The sequence below is a fragment of the Pempheris klunzingeri genome, chromosome 12, assembly GCF_042242105.1.
Source record: "Pempheris klunzingeri isolate RE-2024b chromosome 12, fPemKlu1.hap1, whole genome shotgun sequence".
Classification (NCBI taxonomy): Eukaryota; Metazoa; Chordata; class Actinopteri; order Acropomatiformes; family Pempheridae; genus Pempheris; species Pempheris klunzingeri.
Window position 1 is genome coordinate 4,662,475 of NC_092023.1, and position 20,476 is coordinate 4,682,950.

Consider the following 20,476-nt stretch of genomic DNA (forward strand, 5'->3'; position numbering starts at 1 on the left):
TGCAGAAATAACGTGCGTGTGTGCGTCATTTTCGCTGTTAGTGGTTTGTGTTTGAAAATAAAAAGCATCTAATAAAAAAAAAATCCTTACCTTTAACACCTTTAACTGTCTGAGGGGAGTCGATGGTGTTAATATTATTTCATAAATTAGACCTATATGTCTTCCTGACACCCACACACATACAGAGAGAGTCCCTCCCCCGCTCCAGGACGTCACTGAAAGGGAGAGGGCAGCATCTTGGCTGACCCAGCTCTTTCTCTAGATAACTAAATCCAGCCAACCAAACAGGATCGACCTCTCTTCTTTCTCTCTCAGCCCTCCAGCCGCAGACACACAGCCACAGGAGAGGGATGTCACAGCTGAAAGAAACCCAGTCCTCCTCGGTCTGCATGAAAAACAAGCGGTGCGCCACCATTCCTCACTCTTACGCACGGGGTATTTACTGCTTTTACGCGCCGTCCGGAGACAAATTGGTCCAATTTTGGGCCTGCTGACTATTTGCTATCTGTCATCTTCTGTGTTGGTGGTAATAATGCTTCCCAGCCCGCTCATAACTTCTTCCACCACGCCTTTTTCTGTGAAGGACATTCTGAAGTTAGAGTTGCAGCAACAATCCCAGCAGCACCAGCTCCAGTTTATCTCCTGCTTCGGTCTCTCTGGCGCGCTGTCACAGCCGGGAGCTTTCCCAAATAAACCGTTCCGCTCCCACTCACCGCCCTCCTGCATGCTGGCCGGCAGGGACAGCCCAAGTCCCATCAGCTCCGGCGTCTCGGAGAGCGAGGAGAGGATGTCGTACCTCAACACGCTGACGGTGCAGGAGCGGCTGGCGGAGCCCAGTCTGCCGGTGGAGATGTTCGGCAGCCCGGCGCAGAACCACTCTGCAGAGCTCCGGCTGGAGACCGAGCAGGAGGACCAAGACAGCAGTGAGTAGCCAATCTAATCACGAGTATGTTCATCCAAACTGAAGGAGGAGGATGATGAAGATAGCTGTCGTTCTTATTTAGCCATTGTGTGAGTAATAGCATGGAGTCAGAATTAAAAGTTCAATAAACTTAAAAATATTTGCATAAATTGCACAAAAAAAAACTATTTTTCATTCTGTTAATTCTAAACTGACTTTAATGGATATTTCTGGAGAAATAACTCATGTAAACTGACAAGATATCAGGTTATTTCGTGTATAAATCACAATATGAGTAAGATCAGTAAATGCACACAGAGGGAAGCTCTACTGGATTAATGCTGATGATATGAGTACATTTAAAATAAAATAGAAAGAGATTTAGGCGGTTAATTTCTTTTTTCTGTAATTATACTATAATTCAGGACAAAAACACTTTGCACCCTGGACACCCACAAAAAAGTTGCTTATAATATTCATATTAGCTGGCAGCTGCTTTTAATGTTGTACATAACGCTTGCAGGCATTTAAGTGCTGTTTACATGTGCACTGATTTATGCATTTTGAACAATGAAATGTATGAAAGCAGTAAACGTTTCTTTGGCTGATTGACAACTTCTTATGTTTAGCCGAAATTAGAAGTTGGCAGAAAACTTGTATGCAAGTATAAAATATATTTATCTTAAATTCAATTTCCAGGATCTAAACACTGGTTAGAGTTGACGAATTAATTGACATTATTCTAGTCTTTCAGTAAGTCCTCTGTGAAAACACCTTTTGACTTAAACACTTGTAAGAATGCTGGTCAATTTCCAGTCCAGTGCATTTCACTTTTCTAAACTAATTTACTAAACTAAATAATTTAATACTCAAAGGTCAACGTTGTGTAGAAATAATGCAACTTGTATGGAAGAAATTACTTCCTCTGGCAAATATTTGTTTTAAGAACAAAAATGTTATCCAAGAAATCATTGGATAATTATTTCAAACTACTGCTCCATCTTGTTTGAGCTTTAATGTAAAGTTAAACGTTTCCTCTCCTCGCAGAGAGCTGCGGGGCGTTGCGGAGTGAGTGTGAGGATCCAGACCCGGAGAAGCCCGCCAACAAGCAGCAGAGGACCAGGAGGAAACCCCGCGTCCTCTTCTCCCAGGCTCAGGTGTTTGAGCTGGAGCGGCGCTTCAAGCAGCAGCGGTACCTGTCCGCCCCGGAGAGGGAGCACCTGGCCAGCTCCCTGAAGCTCACCTCCACCCAGGTCAAGATCTGGTTCCAGAACAGGAGGTACAAATGCAAGAGGCAGCGCCAGGACAAGACTCTGGAGATGGCAGGGCATCACCATCACCACCACCACCACCACCACCCGCCACCGCCGCCCAGGAGGGTGGCTGTGCCGGTGCTGGTCCGGGACGGGAGGCCTTGTCTGACTGGATCCCAGAACTATAACACTTCTTACACAGTTGGAGCACCAAACCCGTACAGCTACAACGGCTATCCAGCCTACAGCTACAACAACTCGGTGTACAGTAACACTTACTCCTGTACTTACTCTGGTTTACCTCCTCTGCCGCCCAGCAACACCACTGCTAACGCTTTCATGAACATGAATTTGGGGAACCTTGGTGCACAGACGCAAAGCCAGGCGCCCCAGGGACCAGTCGTCACACCCTGCCAAGGAACTCTGCAGGGCATCCGGGCATGGTAGCGCAGTCTTTACGCACGGTCACAGCTGGGAGAGACTTCTCTGGGAGGGCTGAATGAACTCAGGCCTGCCTCGTGAGCGGCTAGCCTAACGCAGTGAAATCACAACTACAAACTGTGTAACATGTTACAGAAAGTTTGGGCCAGTTTGCTGCAACTCAAAGCAGGCCTATACGAGGAAGCCCGCCGACTGGGATACAAACCTTATATAGTATGCGCATTTTTCTCTGAGCCACATTATTTAGAAAACCTATTAAACCTGCTGTTGGATATTGGATGTTGCCGATGAGGAAGGACTGTGCGTAATGTGACTTGTGGTTCAAAATTGATGTAATGTGCGACAAAAATAAAGGGAATCTGTATGGACATTTTCCTACAAACACGTTTCTGTGCATTTAGTCCGTATTGAATTATTTGGCTGATCAGTTGTGTCCTTAAATTCAACGCAAGGCAGCAACAATATAGACCACAATTGCAAGTTAAGCATTTTTTTTTCTTTTTCTTTTTAACTTGACTTGTTTTTGGCCTTCAGCCTTTGTTTTTACTCCAAAGCCAAGTGAGTCAGACTGAACTGAAGCCCATGTGACCCGTTTAAAAGCGGCGCTTTTGCGTAAAGGGGGCTGTTTTTACGCTCAAGTTATAATAACGATGAAAAATATCACTAATTATGAAATTAAATGATGTCACAAATGTAATGACAAAAGTGAATGTATTGTGCTTTGTGTGTATGTGTGTGTGCTCGTATTAAAACACATGGAAATACGGAAACTAACAAGCAAATACAGTATAAATGTATGTAAGCAAAATGTGCGTTTTATGGCCGGCAGGACGTTTCTGACCTTCTTTGGAACCACGAGTCTTTGAATTTCAACATCCACATGAATGTAGATAGGAAAGTCACATAAATTATTGTTGAGTTGGGTTTATTCCTCGGACACATGCGTGTCGTTTCCCATCGTCTCAAATCGTTTCTCAAGCCAAGCGAGCTTTTTTTTTTTTTTTTTCCTGTGAGAAAGCTTGTGGTAGACTTTGGTCTGAGACAAGAACCAGAAACAGAGAATTTAGAGGCGAGCTAATGTCCGGTCAGGACTCAGAGATGGACACTAACCAGACAGCCAGCATCCAGGACCCAAAGAGCGAATAAACTCACGGGACTTTGGCCAATAAATACTGTTGGAAATGTTCTTTTCGTTGATGCATGACACTGATGTACACAATCCCAAATTAAAAAGTAGGAAAGAAAAAATATTGGGAAATTATCTGTAGCCAAATATAATGATAATAATATTAATAATAATAATAATAATGGTTTAAGCCTACCTTTAATTTTACAATAGATATATTTCATCTTAATTATACAGTGATTATCCACATTTTCCACACACACACACACACACACACACACACTATTGATTGGCGACTTAAACACCTTCACCTCCGAGGCATTGGTGGAATACGCAGACACTACTAATGGAGATGAATGGCAACGTAAACAGGGTGTTTGTCTCTTCTGATAGCCTCACTGGCCACTTCCCCTGGCTACTGCGCTGCCGGTAGGACATACCTGGTGTCAGCGCTAAGTGCTGCAGAGTCACTAGTGTAAATAGAGCTGGCGACAGGACGGCGATGCCTGAGGACGCAGCCTGGCCACGGTTGCTCTGACAGGCGCTGCGATCGCTATCTGTGCTTCCAAAGATAGCAGCTCGGCTCATCGCTGCGCCAGGCGTGGAGTTTCCCCAAAACAAAGTCTCCAATGGCAACCACTCGAGGAGCTCAGAAAAGCACCAGGGCCCAAATATAGAGAAGGAAAAGCGCGTGGTGAAGCCGGAGTAAGGGTTCTCCCATTAGGTGGCCCTTCAAGTGTCCTCCAGCCAACATCAGATGGATATGGAAAGGTTATTCTAGGCTTTAGCTAATTTATTCAGCCTCTACCATAATTCAGGGTTAGTTTCTGGTGACATTTAGAATGAATTTGGAGTCGATGTTGTACAGATTGTAAAAACCTCTGAAACAAAGTTGTGGTTTTTCGCTATATATGTAAAATTAGCTCGACTTAACTGTAGCAAGTGGATCCATGACAAGACCCAGAGTTAAGCATGATTATATTGTTTTATTTTGTGCGTAACAGAGAGAGATTTTCTCTTTTTCTCTGTGTGCTCCTGCTTGTTCAAGAGGAAACTTAAGTAGCAGGCAAAGGAGAGGGAGGTTGTCTTTGGACTCGGATTATAAAGCAGATATTTTGCTAATGACTGAGAGGAAATATGGCAGCCTATTCAGAAAACTTCATCCAGAGTCACGCCACTTGTCATAGAAAGTATGTTATTAAGCAGTTAGGTAAATTCCCACATGGTTTTGCTGAATTTAAACGTTACATTGTGTGATTGTGGTAACGACATCTCGTTGTTTGAGCACATTAAGTGTGTCAGACCCTCCGTGTTTCTCAACCAGACATGTTTTGACACCCTGGAGCTGATTCGCGCTCTGTAGCAAAGAGAGAGATTTCTCTGTTTAGTCAGAGGAAGAAAACAAAACGACACAGAGGAGGCAGATCACTGCATCTGTCATCACCTCCTCAATGAAGGGCAGGCCTGCTGATTGTGTAATGCGTGTGTGTGTGTGTGTGTGTGTGTGCGTGAAAGAGAGAGAGCGAGAGAAGGGTGGTGGTGGTGGTGGAGGGGGGGGGGGGAGGTGAATCTGCATAGTTGCCATCTTTCCTCTTCACGCACCTTTTTTGACTTTGGAAAGAATGAATCATAACCACACGGTGGCGCTACTCATCTGTTGGAGCAACAAGGCTGAACGTCCCTCCTTCAGGCTAAAAGTCTCTGTGGTCAGTTTCAGTGAAATCTGTTGTGAAACATCCTGGTTAAACCTCAGACTTCTACATTTAAAACTAAAACCTTTAGTCACAAAATAAGATTAGTGATAAATCTTAATTTTATTCACAAAATAGAGTTACTGATAAACATGTAGATGATGAAATCAAAGTTGAATAATAATAGATAAACCTCACATGTATACAGGAGTATTGTGGAAGGATCATGCGCAGTGCTGCGTTTTTACGCACAGCGAAGTTTACGCATCAGATTTTCTTACTACAATTAACATTTGGTTAAAACTTTGTAAAGACACGGTGGCTGAAACAGCTTCATTTTGCAAAATTAGTTGACAAACTCCACCTTGAGTCGTTAACTCATGTCTGGTGTATTCACGGTGATGTTTGAAAGCTCAACATTGTCCCCCTGCATACTTAACCAGGCTCTGACGAATACAATTCTTATTATTTACTATTCCTTGCGTTCGTAACGTGAGCTAATTAGCCTAAAACCATCTTACCAACGTCGTCTGCACAGTCAGTGTCCCTCAGTCTCAGCGCAACACACCAGCATGGAGCTGGGCGGTGCGGAGGAGGGTCGAGGCAGAGAAACGAGCCTATCAAAAGGTTAACTGGAGCTGCTGCTGAGAATATTGTAATAGACTTGACAGCTCCTGAAGTAGGCAGGTCGTTAGCAGACCGGACTGAGATCACCACAATTAAATTAGAGCAATTAAGGAGAGCAGGGAAACGATCGAATCAGTAATCACCTTTTCTTCCGAGTGGCTGATCTCTTGATGCCTCCGTATAAACCGCATGTGAGCGAGAGGAAACATCAGCGCGCTTATTTTAATCATGACATTAAGTTTTTCGTCCTTCTCCATCAAAGACATCCTCACCGGACGTGATGCCCGGGAGCAGCCCGGGACTACAGAGGAGCCCTGCACCCCAAAGTGCACCACCTGCACCGGGCACGGTGGCGGGAGAGTCCCCGGTGTGTCTCATCAGGACGCGGATGAGAACCGCATCCACCCGGAGAGACTTCCTGACCTCCGGTCTGATGCCTTCAGCGAGGAGTCCACAGGAGAGGGGACTGAGCACAGAGATGGTGAGCAGCTATAGTCTATCAAGTGCGGTTTTTAAGTGGAGGGAATTTTAAAGACTCTGTGTTCTTGCATTACAACAAACACGACAAGAAGGTTTTCGCTTGTTTACTGCATTTTTTTTGTTGCCAGATTGAAATAAGACATAAAAAATCTTGAGAGAAATAAAGTTTCACTTCTTAAACGGAACGAATTTGCCTCATCTTTTTTTATTTATTTCACCCAATAACAAAATAATAATAATAAGCAAAAATCTTAAGGAGGTATTTGGCACAGACGGATCCGTCAATAACACTGATGGACATTAATACCACATACTACCATCCTACTGTGTGTCACGAAAATGCTATTCAGCAGCTAAATAATCATGAAGTTTTGTTTCCACATGCTTCTTTGAGAGGTGTTCAGGGTATGGGACAGAGCTGGGAATTAAAACTAAAAGGCTGAGTTGGAAATGTTTTTTTTGTGTGTTTGTTTTTGTAAAACCAAAATTCTTATTTCTATCATTAAATATGACTTTCTGAAAGGGTAGAAAAGAAAAGAATCTCACTCTGGCACACATGAGAAGTGACCTCTGCAGCTCTTGTGGTGTCATGCTTTTCTTTTTTTTGGCTGCCCTACAGGCGCTGCAGACCAGCAGAACCACTGTGTGGACAAACGGCAGAGGAAGGAGGAAGAAGAAGAGGAGGAGGAGGCATTTCACCACAGCGAGGACACGGTCAGCTGTTCATCCGAGGAGCGGCAGTGCAGGCCCGGCACCAAGAAGCGCTCCAGGGCGGCTTTCTCTCACGCTCAGGTCTACGAGCTGGAGCGCCGTTTCAGCGCGCAGCGGTACTTATCCGGTCCCGAGCGGGCCGAGCTGGCAGGAGCCCTGAAACTCACGGAGACTCAGGTGAAAATCTGGTTCCAGAACCGGAGATATAAAACCAAACGGCGCCAGATGGCGGCCGAGCTGGCGGCGTGCAGCTCACCAAGGAAAGTGGCGGTCAAAGTGCTGGTGAGGGACAATCAGAAGCAGTACCATCAGGTGAATGGAGTACACCTCCCAGTGACCGTGCCCCTGTACCAGCAGTACTACCCCTACCTGCACTACTGCTGCATGAACAGCACCTGCTGTGGAGGGATCCTCTGAAAACCCTCTCCTCACTTCAGACAATACAGGACTTGAGCTTGAGGAGCTTCTCCAAACTCAAGTTGTTGGCAGCTTGCTGTACAGTCAGCTGATGCTCCTAAACTGACTGGGGACTGTGCAGTTTGTGTTCTTTCCTATTCTGATATTTTGTTACTTAGAAGCCAGTTTTACATCTTTTCTTTTTAAAGCAAACCAAGACCAGAACTTGGCCTGCTATCTGCTATTTAGGGACCAATAGATGCAGATGTTTCTCACCACAGCTGGCTGGATTTAGATCTATTCAGTGAGGTAATTAAAAAAAAAAGGAAGAAAAGTTTAAAACATTAGCCTGCAGTGATAATTAGTGTCATTACAAAGCTCTTTTGAGACTGTAAATGATTAGATTATTACTGTGTGGAGAAATCTGCAGCATTTTCAGATATGAGTGAAGTTGTTTTGTAGAGATTTACAAGAAGAAGAAAAAGGCTAAATACCGTCGACTTGCTGAAACTTTTTTATCTGCTGTAGTTCTCTGGTTATTGTCTCATAACTATCTAATATTTTATCTCTTTTTAAAACACAAAACTACTAAGGGACTTTTGTACAGAAGTTATTTTGGTTACATATTTCTTCCTTTTGTTGAGGGGAGGGTGATCTGACATATCTGGAAAGCAGGAGAACATCTTTTTGTTTTATATTTTATATTTCATCATTCCCTTTTAGGATATATTTTTAAGAAAGGCATGAAAAGGTTATAGTGATGATAGTTACAGTGAGCACGGTGGATCATAAAGGCACATTCTAGACAATCCTGTCACTTAAAGTCATTTCCTCCTCCTCTTTCTTCTGCATCATAAAGTAAATTATGTTCAGATCACTTATTCTGCCGCCGCTGTGCTGATTTGTGGAAATTATCATTCCATGAACATATGGAGGTTTGATTACATGATCTGAAATTATTTATCCTTTACATTTTTTTTATTTTAATGGTGAAATGAGTTGTGCTAACTCAGTGCTTCACATTTTAAAAGGGAGCTTACTGCAGGTTTTTCTGTGTCAAATGGTCGGTTCTTATTAAAAGACTAGCTGCAATTAGTTGCAATTTTAATAACTGAAATCTAAGATTACCCCAGTAATTTTCATAAAGTGCTTAAATATCACAGCATAAGAAATAAAGTCTAATTGTGGCATGTAGCAGGAAATCTAAATGACAAGCACAGTTAACAAAAATGTATGCTTTGTATTCATTAATGCAATTAAATCAAAAGTACACAAATACTTGAAAAAAAACTCCTGAGAGTCTGAAAAGATGCAGCTCTGTTTGATTCATTTAGAAACGCATCAGTTTAAATGTACTAAATCAGGTAGCGAATCACTTTTAGTTCACAACAACGGCTCCTGACTGGAGAAGTGAGTCTATAGGATGAACTGCAATGGCTGCCAGCAACAGTCCTTTTAAAGCAAGCAGACGGAGCAGAGAGGAATCCTGAGTTTATACAAACCCAATGAGAGAAAGTGACTTATCTCGACGTGGGGGGGGGGAAGCATGACAGAGACTCTGACATTTATAGAGGGTATTTCTTCTAGTTGTGGGACATCGTTATTGATTCTGAAAGTCATCATAACACCTACAAGTACTCATTCTTTAGATGAGGTTCATGAACTTATATGACCTTTTTGGAGAGAGTGTGTGTGTGTGTGTGTGTGTGTGTGTAGGGGGTGCGTGGGTGTGTGTCTGGGATGTTTTTTCCGTTTTGTTTTTTTGTTTCAAACAAACTAAAGCAACAGATTAAGAAGCAGTTGGGCAGGACACAGTCAGCATGGAAATATGACTGCTTATTTTAAAACGTGTGTGTGTGTGTGTGTGGAAGGGGATACATGATACCATTCTAGTTACACGCAAAGAAACTGAGTTTACTTCACTTTTTTACCTTATTGCAGAGAAAACACACATATTATTGGCTCAGATGGCTTTTAGAGGGTGAATATTTGTTTTTAAAAATGTGTGTTTTGATTGAGTCCTGCGTAGTTCTGCTCCGGTCTACTGTGTGCTGCATGAGTCAGAGAGGGTCAATAGACCGTGGAGATGTTGCACCATCCAGCCGGGCTGCACAAGACAGCACACATTAATCACATCTTACCGAAAAAGACTACACCCTCATCCAAAAGGAATATACCTGACGGCCACACTTCACAGGAAAATAAAAACATAATTCTGAAATGAGATAACTCGTGCTTTGGCTCAGTCCGCCGTTGACTGCCAGAGTTGTGAGGCGTTGATGGAGGCTCGCAGGAGACACCATCCCAACTGATGGACTACAGATAAACAGATAGAAGAAGACACTTAATACAACAACAATACATATATAACAATATTTGTGCAGCCTGTTCAGTGCCATCACTTTGACTCTACACTCTTCTGCAAAATGTTTGCAAGTATTCGCCTGTAGAAATGTAGAGTCGTTCTCTATCCGAGCCTGGCAAATATCATTATTACAATATTAAAACACGACAGAGGCCATGATGTCAAAAAAGCTGCACATTAGGTACTTCAAGATCCTTTTTTCCCCACAACACGCTGCTTTGGCAGAGAGGATCACCTTGTGCCGTACACTCTGGCACCAGCCCAAACCTCATTTATTTATCTCTTATATCAAAACACCACTTAGAGCTATCCTAAGTGGTTGACACAACAGGTTTCTGGGAGGGAGGTATAACACATCTCACTCTGACCGTCCGACTCTTTGTCACAAGAGCGCGATTAAGTCTAATTATTTGTCATTTACTCAGGGTGTATTTGCTTTTCACGGCGTGGATGACTGGTGCCAGAGAGGAGGTCATGGTGTTGCATTGCGGCTCTGAGGTATGCCACTCTCTATGTGCTCTGATTATTCACATTGTGCTGGTGAATAGTCGCTTTAGTCATTGCCGTCTACCGTAACTAGATAAGATTTTCCCTTTATCTGCACCCTGTCTGTGATGTCACACAAATTTCCATAAAGAACAAGTAGGGCACTGAAAAGAGTGAGTGACAACACAGGATGATTTTGATGACTAGCAACTCATCATCTCGTTAGTGTGATTGAACATCAGTTCTTTTGAATGTCACTTTGAATGAAAGGATAATATTGGTTTATTACAAAATAGGCCTCATTTTCATGTGTTTTTCATGCCATTATTTTATTTTTTTTTTTATCGCTTATGATAAAATTATACAGAGTTAATGGCTGAAATCTGGGAGCAACAAAGTCTAACAGGACAAAGAACTACAAGCAGTCAGGTGATCAAAACCTGCGTGTGTGGTACATTGAAAGAGAATATTTTGAATAATGAATTCAGTTTTTCTCCGTTTTCTCTTCCACTTACATTTTCTCACCTTGGAGTTTGTTTAAAATCTGATATTGTCTGATTGCTTGTGTTTCCTGCTCTGTCAGACGCTTTCACTGCATGTCCAGATCTCAGTGATTGTGTGTTGTAAACACTTTGAGTTGTGCTTTATTAGTGAACCTCCCCATGAATAGGCTCATAAAGCAGACATAGAGAGACATGAAAGGAGCCAATAGACAATAGAGCAGAAGAACACGTTCCTCTGCTTCTTCACACAATCGCCAGCATCATGCTACACAACTTAACAAAGCACTAAAGGGCAGGTTTAAATAGGACTTCTTAATGCCAGTGGAAACAGGTAATTTCCTGTTGCGTTTCATAAATTGCCGCAGATTTCTGCGCTGGGAGGAATGCATTGAGGGTTGGGCTGAGCTTCAATGAGCAACACAGGAATGACAGTCCTCGCCTAATCCATGCTTGGCTGCACTTTCAAGATACAGATCTATTGACGGAGAATTCTCACAGGGCTCCTGAGCAGCAATTACACATGCATTTCCGATGCACCCATTGTAACAGGAATCATTTTCTCAAGGGCCTTGTTGATTTAAACTATATCTTCTTCACATAAGTACTGCTGGCACAGACACTGCTGGGCAAAAAGGAACAGATTTGGAGCTCACACGAAAGGAGGACTGGGAGAGGCTTCGCTCGCAGGAGTCTGTCTAAAATGATTCATACCCACAAAATTGTTGATTGCACTATCAGAAACAATTATAAAAACCACTAAATGTTCCCGCTTTGGGAGAAAAGATGGAGCAGTGGTCTGTGTTTTGCTGCTGTTAATGCGTTGGCCCTCGGCAGACAAAGGGCAGGACTCAGGAAGGAGAGGGGTCATGGTTAATACCTCTGTTTAAAGACAGATCAGCTTCCCTTTGACCTGGTCCCTCTCTCTCTCTCCCTCTCCCACTCTCTCTCTCTTTCTCTCTCTCTCTCTCTCTCTCGCACACACACGCCGCAGATAATCCCACCCAGAGGACTCTTCAGGCTCGTTCCAGAAACTATTAGCAGATAGCATCAGTGCATGTAGGAATGTAAACATTTACAGTAAAGCTATAAGACATCAACTCCCCCCGGGGAAGACACATCCATCACAGCAACCGCATCAGCACTCACAAGCCCCCCCCCCCTTGGTTTCAAAATGAATTAGGCGTCACACCTTTGAGCACAATTTGAAATGACTCCCTAAAATCAGCCCACATTGTTCTTTTTGGCACGTTGGGAAGTCCACCACTGTGCAATCATGCTGCAGCGTAATTGTTGATTTCCAAACCAAATGAAAATCATTTTCTGAAAACCAATTTACAATTCAACGATCTCTTGACCAGTCGCATTGTTTTGAGTTTCTAGAGTTTCTAGAGTGTAGTAGCTGTTGTGGCCCAGTGGTCTTAGCATTGTGCATGCAAAGAAATGCGGTGATCCCGGCTTGGTGCTTGTCAGAGCAGGAGCAGAGGTCATGCAGAGGATTAGAAAGAACAGAGGGATGAGCCCACCCAGAACAGGCTCATTTCTAGGAAGAAGCACAGGTCCAGTCCACATAGTCGGTGTGTTTATGTGTGTGTGTACATTAGGAGCAGATACAGGATGTTCAGGGCTGAGAGTTTATTTGGAAGCAGATTAAGAAAAAGCAAAAGGTAAAGCTCACAAGGGGAGTGGAGAGTGACACCATAAAAAAAAGACACCATATTACCACATATCCCCTTGCCAAACTTCTCCTATCTGTATTTCTGCATAATCGTTAAGGCCATTTCCTTAATGATGCACACTGAATTTAAAAAATGACAAAATATGTGTCAAAAAAAGAAATACAAGACACAGAAGTGGACGCAAGAGGTTGCATGAAATGTGATGCGTCTGCAGCAACAGCATGTCTGTCAGCCCCTCTGTCCATAGATGGACAGGAAGTCTTACAAGCTGCTACGCTTCCTTCCTCTGACTGCTCTCCGCTCTCATGTCTCCCACACACATGCTCAGCCAGACACACACTCCTCCAGAGCTGGCCGGAGGAATCCAAATGTTTTAATTAGCGGCGATAAGCCAAGACAAGGAGAGCATTGAGCGGCTCTGACACACAGACGGCTCCTATCAGTGCGATGATAAAGGAACTACTCAGGCCCACTTACAGCCTCTCAAGCTTCCCTCCTCCCTCTCTTCCTGGTCTCCCTCCACACCTCCAAGAAGAGGGACTCTCATCTCTGCTGTGAGAAACGGAGAGTATCCAAAGTATCTTAAAACTTTTGTGAGAGCGGCTTGTGGTCCCCTAAAGCTGCCTACCTCTCACCGGCTTGTAGTTGCTTGGTTTTGTTTTGTCTCTTGCATCTAGACATCAACATTAGTTCCCATGTTACACTCGTTCACAGTTTTTTTAAGTGTTGTAGACCAAATCATTAACTGAAAATCAAGAGGGAGCTACAGGGATAGGACGGAGACTGAATGAAAAAAATAAACTGTCCTAACCTTGAACCAATGCTGTATCTATCACACACACACACTCATAAAAGCTTCATTCCACCTAATACACACTAAGTGATACAATGTCAGCTGGACAGATCCTCCCTGAGTGTGTCTGCCAGTGAAACTCAGCTTTTGGATATAGACTACTCACAAAAAGTTAGGGATATTTGACTTTCAGGTGAAATATATGGAAAATATAAAAAGTGAATGCTACAGTGATATTATATCATGAAAGTAGGGCATTTAAGTAGAAGCATGCAATGGTATTTTATTCATCTTAAACAATTTATTTGAAGAAAATCTAACAACAGTGGTAGGTATACCACAACAAAACATGTTCAGTGTCTCAATAAGTTGGGATGTGGCCAAAGGACGTCCACTCCTCTCCTTTCTGTGACTCTTCCAGTCTCTGTATCACTGTTCCAACCTCCTGATGACACTCTGTGACCCTCTAAGCTCAGTGAACACCTCCGTCTGAGGACTTCCTGTCTGAAGCCTCCAGTGTTGAGGTGCTGCTGATCAACTGTTAGGTGTCGTCTTGGTCTCATGATGTCAGAATGTGAACAGCAGGATGAGGAGGACTGTTTAAATACCAATTCTAACTGAAGCAGGAAATGTATTGGTGGATTCATGGATCAAACCTGTTGTGAATGTTGTTGTTAAGCTTCTTGTTAGAGAACAGCAGCTGGTGCAGAAAGTACTGAGACACTGAACAGTTGGACATGTGCATTCAAAGGTTTAGAGAAGGTCACATTAAGTTCACCTGGAAAGGTTAGAATGCATTTTAGGTTCATCCTGAAATTTCACCCGAAAGCTGAACATCCCTAACTTTTAGTGAGTAGTGTATGTTGATAACAAATTAACAATCTTCACCTGGACTGTGAGTAACTTTGCAGAGCACAAATGAAATGCTTTGAATTAAAAAGACAATAAAAAAGATCAACGTTAATAAAAAACAGTGGCAGTAGAAGACCGCTGACAAAAGCTGTCACTGAAGTTATTTCAGACAAGTGTGTAATGAAAACTTTTGAATTGGTATAAATGCTTTCAGTGAATAAATGAATGGCTTACAGTTTTCGCCAGACCAGTTTGTGCCGACTAGAGCTCGGAGGCATAGCAGTTAAGCTTATCTGACAGGAGGGGAAGACAGCTTTCTTTTCAAGATCAAGTTCAAAGGGCAGGAGGCCTGTTTCTTCCTCAGTGTCCCTGACTGCACCTGTGTTGCTTTGGCACACACACACACACACACACACACACACACACACACACACCAGGAATCTGGTCCACGCCGCTGACAGACAACTTTAGTTTTGGTCTGAGGCTGTGTGTGTGATCTACAAGTGTGTGTGTGTCTTAAGTTGCAACTCTCTGAAGTGTTTGTAAGAAGATTTTATGACCTCGCTTACCTTTTAAAAGAATTTGTCACAACATTTGAGACACGGGGAAGGGCAGAGGGGAGAAAGTGCTGGACACCTGCAGTCACCCGTAACAATGCTGCAGTTCATCAGAATCTGCCAAAGCTTCACTCCCAAAGGCCCAAAGAATGGTTAGAGAGTGTGTGTGTGTGCCTTTTGCTTTGATCACAAACGTAGCGTGGCAGAGAACGTTTTCAATTTAGGGATTCCTCCTTAGGCAGCTGAAATGTTTCTTCTTTATACAAACTCGCAGTCTAACTTCTACATGCTATTTTTTGTCATCACACTTCAGCTTTGTCTGCTCATATCAGTTTCAGTGCTGTAGGAGCATTATTCTCCCTCTATCCCCTTCTGCACATTCTGGCCCATTAGCAATGGCATTCCACTGTAAACACTTGGATTTATCAAGGAGCTTTCTATTCAATGCAAGTCTTGCGTGCTATTCTTTTATTGCACTTGAAGTGAGAAGGATCCGGTTTCAATCGCACACTCACGCCATAGCTACAAACAACATCCCCATGTTGCCCTGTGTCCTCTGCAGGCTCCATAGCACATATGAACGTTCGGAATCAAACCAGCTGTTTTCTCTTGCTGTGTGCATGAGTTTAGCTGTGTGTGTGTGTGTGTGTGTGTGTGTGTGTCATCTTGTATCCTTGGCGGTTGTGGGAAGAATCTCACCTCCCCAACTTGTTCTCTTAAGTGATGACAGGAGCTAGTATCTCCCCCGCATCCTAATTCTCCGCAGCACGGCACTATGGGAGACCTTCAAGCCACAACTGGTACACTAGGTTGATAATCTTTGTTGTTTTAGCAGATTGCCTCTCATCTGGAATTCACATTTTGCTGTGCTTCATAAGTCAGTCTGATGCTGTCATAATTGGAGTCATGTCAGAGCTAACAGATTATGAAATCTAACCAGAAAATGTTTCACAATTTGAAAAAAGTATGGCCAAACAACACATATCTGTAGTCCTAGAAATCCACAGTTCATTTCCAAATAAATGTGTTTTTCAAGATTAAACTGCACATTTTAGAGTCACTAGCCCGACACACATCTGTGAAATAGTCTACAACAGTCAGGTGGATGGAGTTTCTTGGCAAAGGTGAAGGAAGGAGCAGGGCTTTTAACACATTTAGGCACAAAACCAGAGTGGAATAAGCCTTGTGTGCGCATAGAGAGAAAAACAGGAGCAAAAAGTATTTTATTAAGTGTGCAAAGCAAAGTCAGGCTGAATGATCAAACAGAGATGGTTAGTTTGGCTCAAACAGATACAGTCAACTCTTTCTAAACTGCATGAATTATGACTCTGAAGCACAAACATATTTACAAAGGATTGGCATTGGGTCATTTCACACGTTTTAATGCTGCAACCCAATTTAGTAAATCACTAGTTTGAAACAAGCAAGCAGCAACTAAGACTTTAAACTAATGAACAGATTTAAGAATACTTGCAGCAACTAAATCTAGATCCTCAAAAGTCCAGAGTCAACTGTGGCGCAATCAGTTTGCCCGTCTGTCACAATTCTGTCTTTGTACTTTAAACATTTGGATGTTATGTATACACAGTGCACAATCTTAAATATACATGTGTTATATTGATGTGTAACCAAATCAAGTGAGGTAGCCTGAGGGTGTCAGAGGGACAGAGCCCGTTTTTACCCAGAGGGCCGTTGTTAGCAGGTTAATCTAGCCCCGAGATGGAGGTGGCTCCACGGTAATATTTCAGCATCACTTCAGCTAAAGAAAAGCCCACTCTTCTCAGAACTACAATTCATATTAGGTTGCGTAAATTCAATCCACAAGCACTTTGCTTGTGGTCATTAATGGAAATGAAACAAGATGAAAATCAGAGATATCATCTCAATTATGGTTATCCTGTCTGCAGATTGTATCATCACTGGATCAAATTTTACAGAATGCCAGTAAAGAACAAAATCTAAACAAACTACAGCAGGCAGAAATGTGAATTACATGCTTTTTTATTTGCTAAATTTACAAACCCAAAAAGCTTGTTTGCTCTACTGCTCCTCACTAGAACCTTTTCTGCTTCAGTCTCTCCTCCCCTCAAACCTGCAGTGTCTGTCCAGAGTGGGAGAGACTGCAGCCAAAGGGATTACAACAACAGCTCCTTTATCCGGCAGCACCCCCAATGAGCGTGAGATCAAAATGTGTGTGTGTGTCTGTGTGTATCCCAGCGCGTTAGACGAAGAGGTCGTAATCACACCTCATCCGTTAGCTGCTGGCAACGACGGAATAAAGTGGACATTACGGCATAATCCTGTATCACTCTCTAATTCATGCTGAGTGGTCCAGTCACGATTTGGCTTAATATATGGAGAGCGACGTGACAAGAAAAGCAACAAAAGAGCCATAAATGTGTAGAGAGTGAGAGAGAGGGCGAGCGACCAAGTGAGAGTTGTTATAAAAGGACCCGAGTCCTTCAGGCGTTCACATTCCTAAGTACCCTTGGAGTGTGTGTTTGAGAGTGTGTGTGAAATACACCCTTCCACAGGTGCTTGCTGTAAGGGGCTTTGACCGGAGGTTTGAGTTTCCAAAACATGGGCTTACACCAATACACAAGGGAGTGTATGCATGTGTGTGTGTGTGCGTCTGCCAGTCCTTCATCAACTTGCATGGGTCTTTTCCACCAGAAGAGATGTATGTGTCCAAATAAAGTCAGACAAGATGGCCTTGAAATAGTTTAGTTAAGAAGAGAAGGTGTTCTTGGTTTGTTTAAGGGGCAGTAGTCACTGATCTACACGCTCATGCACAATGCACACACACCCAGTGGGTAAACACCTCATAGTAATTATGTCTGACAGTGGGAAGTGTGTGCCACTCAGAGTAATAACCATGTCTGTGCATCTATTCAACATGGTTAATTGTTTTGATTAAAAGGGTGAAGTTGTTGTGACAAGAACAGTATATGCATTATTGATAGTAGACACTATTATCATAAGTGAAGACCTCTATTACATCTAGTTCATTTATTTACTGTCCATACAGTAGCTCCTCACATGCCTCTCTGCAAAGACATTTTGCAGACAGAGGGGGAAAAAAAAAAAAAAGAAGTAGTAAGCCAGAGAAAGAGTTCACCAGTTGATAGGTAGAACAGTAAAATGTACAGTCGCATGGACAAAGCAGACTATATGAAAGATAGAAACTGTAGCTACAGCTTCTAGCTACGTTGTGTGATATGTGGAGTTTAAATATAGGATTGAATGTGTTTCTGTGTCTATTTTATGATTTGTTCATGTACTACAAAGCCTGGGAATGAAAACCAGTATTAAAACAAAATACAGGAGATATTTGGAGCTGTAATAGTAGGAACAGCACAGGGATGGCTCAGGTCCAATGACGTGTCTCAGCCAACTTATATAGGGGCTCTAGAACTGGCACACTATAATGGAAAGCAGCCGTTATTATTGTTTATAATTACATCTTTGCTTTTCCTGTTGTGACTTGTTAAACCATTTATGGGACCAATGACAGCAGAAACAAGAAACTAAGGCACCTGGATGATCCGCCAAGGGAGAGCAAGAGAATTCACCACACACACTTTGAGTTTGGTGCATTTCCAGCACACTGTTAAGATCTCACTTATAACCAACCACCGTTTACAACACAATATATCAGTAGTGAGGATCCTCCTACACAGAACATCTAATCAGTTAAGATGAGGATGGAGAGAGGGAGGCGCAGCACGGTGAGCCAGTGGTTACAAAGTCAGGGGTGGATGTAGGATTTGGTTGTTTTTTTTTTTTAATTCAGGGGCCCAGTAATAAGCGGGGGGTCTGAGGTTCCTCCCCCAGGACAGTTTGAGTGGTAGGAATTACATATGAAGTGTCCAGAGCATATAACTAAGGTGCAGAGAGACGTGGTTAACTTGTATAATAGCTACACTGTTAATGAGAAGAAATCTACAAACACTAATAAGTTTCTGTTCTTTTACATACAAATGGATATGGATTAGTGACCATACTCACTCAGAAAGCCACGGTACAGGAAACTGGGTAGAGAACTTCACACAGGTGTTATATCCACTAACAAACCAACCCCAATGAGCAAAGAGGGCAGCATATATAGCGAGTGATCAAACCAATAAAACACACAGGGGAGAACGACATACAAAATAAAACGAACTTCATACAGAGACACCCTGATTACCCCCGTGCTGTCAGAGCTCTTGGTTTGGTCCTTTGCTGGAGCTTCTGCAGAAAACCAGGCTCCACCCTCAGCACCATCTTTGATCAGCCAGGAAGGAGACAACAGCTGCCAGGTAACTAAACAACAAAAAGACACTAAGTGATTTACAAGAAATACACCAAACCAATGCAAACTAATGTGCACTTTATCCAAAATCAATGCATTGTCAAATGTGAAATAAAGAAATTCTAAACTAAACAAACTGGTCGTGTTTTCTGTAATGTGACATGGCTGAACATGTGGTGATGTGGGTGAGTTTGCAGATTCTAGCCAGTAAAGCTGACTGACCAAGTGATTGCATGTGGTTAAAGTGTTTGTAACAAAGTGAAATTATCTACAGAAACCGCTCCAGACAAGCAGCACAAAGCTTCAGGCTTTTTACTGAATCACTGAAACAGTAAGCAGTTTTCCCTAAACTTTAAGCCAGAGCTTTACTGAACCTGTGGGTTCACTTTAGGCCTGCTCATCCAAGAACTTGACAGGAAACAGTTCTCTAGCTGACCACTGCACATCTAAATGTAAGATATCTGAGATGATTTGCAAAACCAATGCAAAATGCACAAAACCCTATTGAGCCAGTTCAAATGTGCTGGGCACAGCTAGGTTTCTGGTTCACTGCAGTAATTTTATTCAGCCGCTGAAGCCAGTCAGACTTCAGCCGGGGCCTCTTGTCTCTCTGGCTCCACCACTGGATGATGAGTATCCCACCTGACATGAAACAGTGAAAAATAATTGTTGAGATAACAAACTGCCACTTTATGAGATAAGATCTAATGAGTGCAATTTATCAAGGGGCTGATGTCCTTGACAGGAAAACTGAGTACAAGAACATATCTGTGTTTGACTGCTGCCCAGTCTGACAAATTTTTAGGTACGACTCCACCTTCCAAGATCTCAGCTATTTCTTTGGAAAAGGGTGCAAAGTTCATTTAGTGGTCATTCTCAGGAAAGAAGCTGTTCTGTAGTTCTGTGGTACTTAAGCAGATACTTCTGTATGACTTTCCAGATGGTGGTTGGGGGGTGTTTATTGTCTCTTAATGTCCTTTTGGCTCAGCGTAGGCACCTCATCTTATACAGTGAACAGTGCAACAGCTAACTGATGGACAGAGCATTGAGCTCAGGACTGTGGCTGAGTGGGTAAGTAAGAACAAATGAATGCAGAATATTTCAAAAAGCAAAATGTAAGTTTGGAGCTAGACTTCTACCAGTTATCCTCAACTAAGCTTGTCACGTGTTGGAAAGACGGCCTGCAACTGGGGAAACAAATGCATTGAAATATAAAACATGCCAGACAGTTTTCCTCAAAATGTAAATTCCCAAAATAAAGTTTTTTTCACAATTTAGTTTCACTGTGGAACTTGTTTCTGTTTTAACATATTTTTTTGTTGGG

The 20,476-nt window shown here is 42.7% G+C and overlaps 2 protein-coding genes across 2 annotated transcripts; both read left to right on the top strand.

Moving 5' to 3' along the window:
* Positions 1-435: 435 nt before the first annotated feature.
* nkx2.3 (NK2 homeobox 3) lies at positions 436-2,688 on the top strand. The gene is made up of 2 exons (XM_070841182.1): positions 436-923; positions 1,949-2,688. Exons 1-2 carry the CDS (start codon positions 533-535, stop codon positions 2,599-2,601), a joined length of 1,044 nt encoding a protein of 347 aa, XP_070697283.1. The 5' UTR covers positions 436-532; the 3' UTR covers positions 2,602-2,688.
* A 3,398-nt stretch (positions 2,689-6,086) lies between these two features.
* Positions 6,087-7,681, top strand: nkx3.3 (NK3 homeobox 3). The gene is made up of 2 exons (XM_070841420.1): positions 6,087-6,520; positions 7,139-7,681. Exons 1-2 carry the CDS (start codon positions 6,268-6,270, stop codon positions 7,645-7,647), a joined length of 762 nt encoding a protein of 253 aa, XP_070697521.1. The 5' UTR covers positions 6,087-6,267; the 3' UTR covers positions 7,648-7,681.
* The last annotated feature ends 12,795 nt before the right edge of the window (positions 7,682-20,476 follow it).